A 7,676-nucleotide genomic window follows, 5' to 3' on the forward strand; every position below is an offset into this window, starting at 1 on the left:
CTCTAACTAAAATGAAAAATACAGTTCGTGTTGAACAGATTAGTGAATTCTTCATTTTATAATTTTTAAATTCCGCCAAAATATTCTATTTGTTAATCTAGGTCAAACAAAAAATATTTAAAAATTTTTTTTGAAAGGGAAAACATGTTAACCTCAAATGAGTTTTATATATATGAATTACGAAATTAATGTAATTAATTAAACGAGACAAAACTAATGGGCCTAAACTGATATTGCTGAAACAAAGACCACAACGGAGGTTGATAAAATTTAGCTGGGCCTAATGGGCCCAAAAATTAATGTTACTATCTTTTAATCGTTTTATTTCTGCAATTTTTATTTTCTTATCTATAAGTATAACCATTTTTGACTATACTAAACAGTCTAAACTCACACAAATTGGGTGACTTATATCTCTGAATTATTGGTTGAAATTAGAGGAGTGTTAAACTGATTTAATTGGGTTTCATCATCCATAGTTAATCCAACAATTTAGAAGAATATATGATTTTTTTTCAAAAAATATTACTACTAGAAAATTTGTAATGACATATGACAGGACACAAATTACTCTAGGAAAAAAAATTCATGAACAAAAATTTATTAGTTTTTAATACAATCAAACATAACTTTGCTATTTTGTGAAATAACTTTTCTTTGAATTTGGGCTCAAGTTCTTGCACGAAATTATACTACCTATTGTTTATGAATCAGTCAAACTCATCTGAGTATTTTTGTATTTGTATTTGAATACCACATATATTTTATCTTTGATTTTGTATTTATTGGAAAATTTATAATATTCGTATATTATTATTACGAACTGTCTTCCATTTTATTATGTAATACTTTAAGTGATCATGAATTAGGGTTAATTCTTCTTTTGTTCTGGGATGTTAATTGCATTCCATCTTAATGAAGGAGAATAGATTTGTTCCCAGTTAGGGAGTGACGCATAAAGGTTATGCGTCACTCTTAATGAAACGCATAAAGGTTATGCGTCTTTAAGCAAAGACGCATAAGGGTTATGCGTCGTTAGGTGAAAACGCAAATAAAATTAGCGTTTTGGAGTGACGCACAAGAGTTATGCGTCTTTCATTAGTGACGCATAACTATTATGCGTCGTTGCTTAGTGACGCAAAAGTCTTATGCGTCTTTGCCTGCTGACGCATAAAAGAGATGCGTCTTCCAGTCGCGATTTAAACAGGCAGAACAGACAGCAAACTCACTTCCAGTTCGCCAGAAGGCAGCGGCGGCGAATTCAGGCGGTCCTGCGGCGATTCCGGCGAAATACTCTCCTTTTCCGGCGGATTTCAACCAAATTGCAAACATCTTCAAGTAATTGTTCTTCAATTTCACTAAATTCATCCTTTATTGCTTTGTTTGAGTAGGTTTTCCCTAATTTAGCAAAATTAGGGTTTATGATGAAATTGATGAATTTAGGGTCGATTTTTGTTGTTTTGTTGCTTGTTTGTGGGTTTCACATGTGTATAATGCAATGGGTGGAAGTAATTGTTCAATATTTGTAATTGTGCCCTTTTTTACAAAGCTAAAAATTGAATCTTGGTTTATATGTTTTCAAATTGGAATATAGTTTTTTGCTTTTCAATTAAAGTTGCAATTTAGGTTGGATTATTGAGTTTTTTGTGATAAAATTTGAATCTTGAACAATAATTTTTAAATTTTGTTTAAGTGATTACTTATTGAGGTATTTGAGTGCTATGTAGATATTAATTTGTTGATAAATATGTTAGTTTTGTTTGTGACATCTTAGATTGGTATGTTGGAGGTTATTGGATATGTAGATTTTCAACTTATGCTATGTTGTATGATTGATGATATTAAACAGATGACATCTACAAGTTCCGAAAGACAGTTATGCTATGGACCTGAGGATCCATCACTACTCTTTCATCAAGACGAACACATCTCAGCCTCATTGATGGCTGATGGCACATCAAATGTTTTCAGAGTTCGTCGGACGGAAACTAAGGTTTGGGCAATGCCAATACATGAAAATGTGAAGTATTGGCTTGATGTATGGGGTTTCAGAGGCGTGTTGGAAAGTAATAGGCCAATGAGGATGGACAATGAGCTTATCACTGCCCTTGTCGAGCGTTGGAGGCCTGAGACTCACTCTTTCCACCTACCAGTTGGAGAAGCTACCGTAACCTTACAGGATGTGCAAAGCCTGTGGGGTTTGAGAGCAGACGGGCGTGTTTTCACTGGCTATGACTACCCTATCGGATATGAAGATTGGCCCAGCAAGTGTCGAGATATGTTGGGATGGATACCTGACGTGGACACAGAAACGAAGCAGGGCGGATTGCTAATGACATCTCTGATCCACCAAGCGACACTACCTTTGGATGATGGGCTGCATGCTTATGCATACGTCCAAAGGGCACGTATACATGCTCTGATCTTGTTAGGAGGGCTTATTTTACCGGACACCACAGGGTGCAAGGTCCCCTTTATGTGGTTAAATGCCTTTGACGATCCGAACCAAGTGGCTAATATCAGTTGGGGTAGTGCTGCTTTGGCGTATCTGTATCATTATTTATGCGAGGCTTCTGTAGGCAGGCAGAAGAGGGATTTGGGTGGACCTATGGTTCATTTGCAGCTATGGGCATGGGAAAGAATGCCCACATTGAGGCCATCCTTTGTGATATCGCCTATGCACACGCCGTATACCCCGTGTGGAGCCAAGTAATGTATTTTTTACATTAACTCACTTAATTATTTGTCTTTGGTAACTTTTGACATTAATTTTATGTGTAGGTGGCACGGAGTGACTGAAATAGGAAATGCTCCCCGATATTCAGTTGCTTATTATCGTGATCAATTATCACTGATTCGTCCCGGCCAGGTGAAATTTATTTCCATTGTCTTAGTTAATGAATTTACTATAACTATGATTTTTATATTATAGGTTTTTTATTATATCCTAATCAATTATCACTGATTCATCCCGGCCAGTTGCTAATTTGATTTTTATATTATATGTTTGTAGTTTCTGTGGACACCGTACATAGATTGCATCTTGCCCGATCACTGCATTGATTCGACCGCATCCTTCTTGTGCGACACTTACTTGGTGTGCTGGTCATTTGTCGAGGCACACGAGGCTGGACGGGTTTGCCGACAATTTAACCGCTACCAGCGTATTCCTGAGTATCATGATAGGATGCTAAAGAATGCCGGACATTTGTGTAAAAGTCACCGTCGTGGGATGAAGGGCGCTGATTGGGCAAAGAAACATAAATTGTACATTGATGAGTGGGATATGAGACACGAGAGGTTCCAATCAACTTTTGACCATGCAACGGCGGGCATGGAAGGTCGCATTAATCCGGGCTATATGGCGTGGTACAATAGGGTCACGGTGTCATACCTAACTCAACCTGGGACACAGTCAACGACTGGGATGAACGAGTCAGCCTCTTCTATGAAAGTGTTGGTATGTTTTTGTATATAAAAATGAATTCAGTTTTAAATTTGTATATGTTGGTTTTAATGATTTTGTATTATCCAGGTTGAGATGGCTCAGGGGATATGGCATTTGACCTCGAACATGACACCGATCCTCGGTTACGGCAGATTCGAGAAATGGTTGCTGAGGGTCTTCGTGCGACAGGTAATACTGATGTGATGGAGTATCCCACGTCGCAACGGCGAGATGTGGTCATGCCGACACGCCCACCGACTTCTATTCGTCATGGAGTGCCGGGTGTTCGAGTAGGTGGACACCGGTATACCCGACAGTATAGGTTGTCGCAGCCGCAACAGCCGCAGCCTGATTATGCGGAACCAGAGCCACTGAGTCCAGAGTACGATCCCCCCAGTTGGTCTGTCTACCCAGGGTCACAGTTCCAGATGAGTGGTTCAAGCCACGACGACTCGCAATGGGGAACAAGATTATCATGTGATTCATTCTTCGACGCTGGTACTGATTGGGATGCAGCTAGAGCACGACGTGATTCATATTTCCAGAATTACCAATTTGTGGCTCGTGTGAGGGAAGAAGAGGGTCAGCAGGAACAGGAACAGGAAGAAGAGGACAACGAAGAAGAAGACGAGGAAGAAGAGGACGCGGAATCAGGGAGTGTGGAAGGGGATGAAGTAGTAATATCTCGACCACCTACCGAGGGATCGTCACGCCCAATTGTGAAGAGTTCATCAAGTAAGATTGGGAAGGCAATGCACAATGTATTAAGGGGATTTTCAACAAGGAGGAACAAAGGGAAAGCTGCAACAAAATACACTCCTTCGGGGAAATAGGTTTTTGATATGAGTTGGTGTCATATGTATCTTTCAGTTGAACTTATATGTTTTAATGGTCTTTGGTGGAATTTTGTTTATAAATATGTTGGTATTTGTTTATTTTTAAACAGGCTTTGGTCACATAATTAAGGTAAATTCTTGCAAATTTTTTTAAAAATTGACAATACAAAGTATCGATTGTCAAACACTCATTCCACCTGCTTGAAAAAAATGACAACAGAATTCATTTGACATAATAACTGACAACTAAAGTCAATATAAATCATAATAATTGTCAACAACATCTACCACAAAATGTTGATAAACAAATATAGTAAATGTCAAATAAGATCCATCACATATGCCCAAAAACAAACATAGTAAATGTCATATAAGATCCATCACATATGCTCAAAAACAAACATCAACAATATTCAGCCTCGACGTCATGCCCTCTCTTGTCTGCCGTTCCTGCAAATCAACTGAAATTGTCAATAAAAAACCTAACAGCTCTCAAATACACAAATCAAATATATACCATGAAATTACTGAACAGCACCGTCTGTGCAATTTCTTCGGTCATGCCCCTCTTTCCCGCAATTTCTGCAACGGCGGGGAGCCCTCGGTTCATCTTCCTCGCGGATATCCATTTGATTACGTATCCTCCTTCTTCTAATTCGGCCACGCCTTCTAGGAATCAACTGCTGGGGGGTGATGCACAATTTCCATGGAGGTTCAACCCAATAATCTTCGTGTCTTGGTGCATCAAATGAATTTTCACCATAGTACTGTGATCTCCATGTACTTAGGTAGTAGGACTTATCTATAAGGTCAATCATGACGTGACCTCTGTCTCTAGCAACTGCACAACCATGTGAACAAGGAATTCTCCACGTCTGCCATTTACCACAACTACACGTCGACTCCAGATACCTGACTTTTTGTACATTGTTGCCCTTTGACACTCCATTTTCTATTCTTCCTCGAGTTCGGACATGATACTTCCCTGTATCTCGGTCAAGTACAGTAATGTAATGTTTTCGCCCCTTTGAGTCATTCCTAGCAAGCATGTCCCTCGCCCACGGGGTTAACTCACCTTCAGTGTGTTCAATTGTTGTCTTCTTCTGCACCCACCATTTCACCGTCCTCCAAAATGTCAAATCAACCAAAGCTCTAATTGGCAACTCTCTAACACCCCTCAAAACATTGTTGTAGCACTCCGACATGTTTGTTGTGGCCACCCCCCATCGAAGTCCACCATCGTAGCATAGCGACCAACGTTCTTTTGTAATCCTATCAAGCATTCGCATCGCACCACGGCTGACATCAGATAGTGCTCGACTTCTTCTGTCAAATTTACGTACCTGAGTACTAACCCCCAACTTCCAGATTTTGGCCTTCACACTGGGGCCCTTGTGCTTCTTCAACACATTTGCTCGCACATGGACCAAACAAAATTTGTGGTGTATCTGCGGGGCCCTTGTCATGATTGCAGACTCCATTGCTTTGAAGATTCCTTTATGCCTATCTGATATAATGCACACCTCTCTCTCGTATTTCACCACATGAGTTCTTACATGATCCAAAAACCACGACCAACTGTCATTGGTTTCTTCATCCACCACAGCATATGCAATAGGCAAGCATGTCTTGTTAGCATCAAAACCACAAGCAACAAGCAGCTTACCTTTAAATCTTCCTCGGAGGTGAGTCCCATCTATTGTTAACACCGGTGCAGCCTTCTGGAAAGCATGTATTGCAGGCCCAAATGCCCAGAAAACATAGTTGAACACATTTGTACGTCTCTGACTCAACAACTCGTTGTGCTTCCATTCAACAATTGTGCCCGGATTCTGTGACTGGAGTTCAAACATGTAGCTTGGCAACTGCCTGAATGATTCCTCCCATCCACCATATACAAACTCTATAGCCTTTCTCTTTGCATACCATGCCTTCTTATAACTGATTGACACACCAAATCTGTCTTGAATATCAGCTATTATTGAGAAGACCTTGAAATCGGCACATTGTCGCACATGATGTCGAATACACAGAGCAATCATTGCCGATGAGAAGTTAGCATGATCTCTGTTAGCACGATGGCCTACACAAGTATGTCGACCCATCCACTTTCTAACTTCCCACATATCGTCATGAGCCCTTTGTGTAACTGAAACCTCCCACTTACATTCCCTCGCTTTTTCAGCGTCGGTGGTGCTGATGATGCCTATACCTGTTGCTGTCGTTCCTGCTGGAAATTTGCATACGGCATGCCACCTTCTTCTTAATTTGCTCTCGACGACCTTAAACTGTTTTTCCTGCCACAAACTCCACACAGTTATAGCAGTCTTCACATGAAGCTTGGAATCAAATTTTGTTCCCAACACAATCCGATGCGGCTCTTTCTCATCCCAATACAAATTGCTATGTTCATTATCAACAACATCATCAGATACTCCAGAAGGACCACTTGGTAATTTGCGAAAGAATTTCAACCCCCTAGTGTTGTACTCTGGAAGTGGTTGTTCACCTTGTACAACAGGTTTACAAGGTATTATCTCATCATCAGAAGAACCATCACCATCATCAGAAGAACCATCACCATCACAGAGATCGGGTTCTGGCTCAGTCTCAGATAATGCTGTTGGCTCATTAAGAACATCTACAACATCTACCTCATCATTCAATCCAACACCAACATCAACAGCATCTACAACATCTCTCTGCTCATTCATACTATGATCAAAGTTCATATGTTCACCCCTAGCAGATGATCCAATACCACAGTCTGAGCTCAAAAGTTCAACCCTCGCAGATGATCCAATACCACAATCAACAACTGGTGGGATTTCTGAACTTCTCACAGGTGAATACTCAACAAATAATTCAATACACCCACTTGAATTTTGAGCATTGTTGAACATAAACATTACACTTTCATCATTGCAAATCACAGAACATGTATAACTCATACCGGAAGCAAAGATTATACATTGTCTCCACAATAATTCAATAGTGTGTTGGTTCATATCTATTCTCATCGCATCACATATCATTGCAACCAATTCAGAATAGGAAACACACGAATTTAATACGATGGAGCTCCTCGCACGAGGTGGATCATAACCAATACCCATATGGGGTAGTTGAACTACTCTACCACCCCAATACAAACTCACAAATACTTGCATGATTTCTGCATCAATAACATTTTCCAAAAACAACAATTAGGGACATTTTTCCTATAAGCCCTAATTTAAAAAATTGGGTAAAACTAACAAATGAAAGCAAAATAAACATGAATAAAGATGAATGTAGCTAAATTGAAGTACAATTACCGGTACTTATGAAGAAAATGCTGAAAATCGACCGAAATCGTCGAAAAACGGCGGAAATCGCCAACCCGTGACTCC

General features: G+C 39.9%; 3 protein-coding genes across 3 annotated transcripts; 2 read left to right on the plus strand and 1 right to left on the minus strand.

Annotated features, from left to right (window-relative positions):
- The first annotated feature begins 1,755 nt into the window (after window positions 1-1,755).
- LOC148929665 (serine/threonine-protein phosphatase 7 long form homolog) lies at window positions 1,756-3,478 on the plus strand. The gene is made up of 4 exons (XM_089056983.1): window positions 1,756-1,993; window positions 2,074-2,709; window positions 2,782-2,869; window positions 3,014-3,478. Exons 1-4 carry the CDS (start codon window positions 1,950-1,952, stop codon window positions 3,476-3,478), a joined length of 1,233 nt encoding a protein of 410 aa, XP_088913109.1. The 5' UTR covers window positions 1,756-1,949.
- LOC148929666 (uncharacterized) lies at window positions 3,156-4,383 on the plus strand. Its single transcript, XM_089057554.1, has 2 exons — window positions 3,156-3,460; window positions 3,536-4,383. The coding sequence occupies exon 2, from the start codon at window positions 3,556-3,558 to the stop codon at window positions 4,279-4,281; it is 726 nt and encodes a 241-aa protein (XP_088913680.1). The 5' UTR covers window positions 3,156-3,460; window positions 3,536-3,555; the 3' UTR covers window positions 4,282-4,383.
- A 425-nt stretch (window positions 4,384-4,808) lies between these two features.
- On the minus strand, window positions 4,809-7,475 carry LOC125206489 (uncharacterized). The gene has a single exon (XM_048105740.2). It carries the CDS (start codon window positions 7,452-7,454, stop codon window positions 4,809-4,811), a length of 2,646 nt encoding a protein of 881 aa, XP_047961697.2. The 5' UTR covers window positions 7,455-7,475.
- Between the last annotated feature and the right edge of the window lie 201 nt (window positions 7,476-7,676).

Source organism: Salvia hispanica, chromosome 4, assembly GCF_029641045.1.
Source record: "Salvia hispanica isolate PSC_SH4W2 chromosome 4, Shi_PSC_v1, whole genome shotgun sequence".
Classification (NCBI taxonomy): domain Eukaryota; kingdom Viridiplantae; phylum Streptophyta; class Magnoliopsida; order Lamiales; family Lamiaceae; genus Salvia; species Salvia hispanica.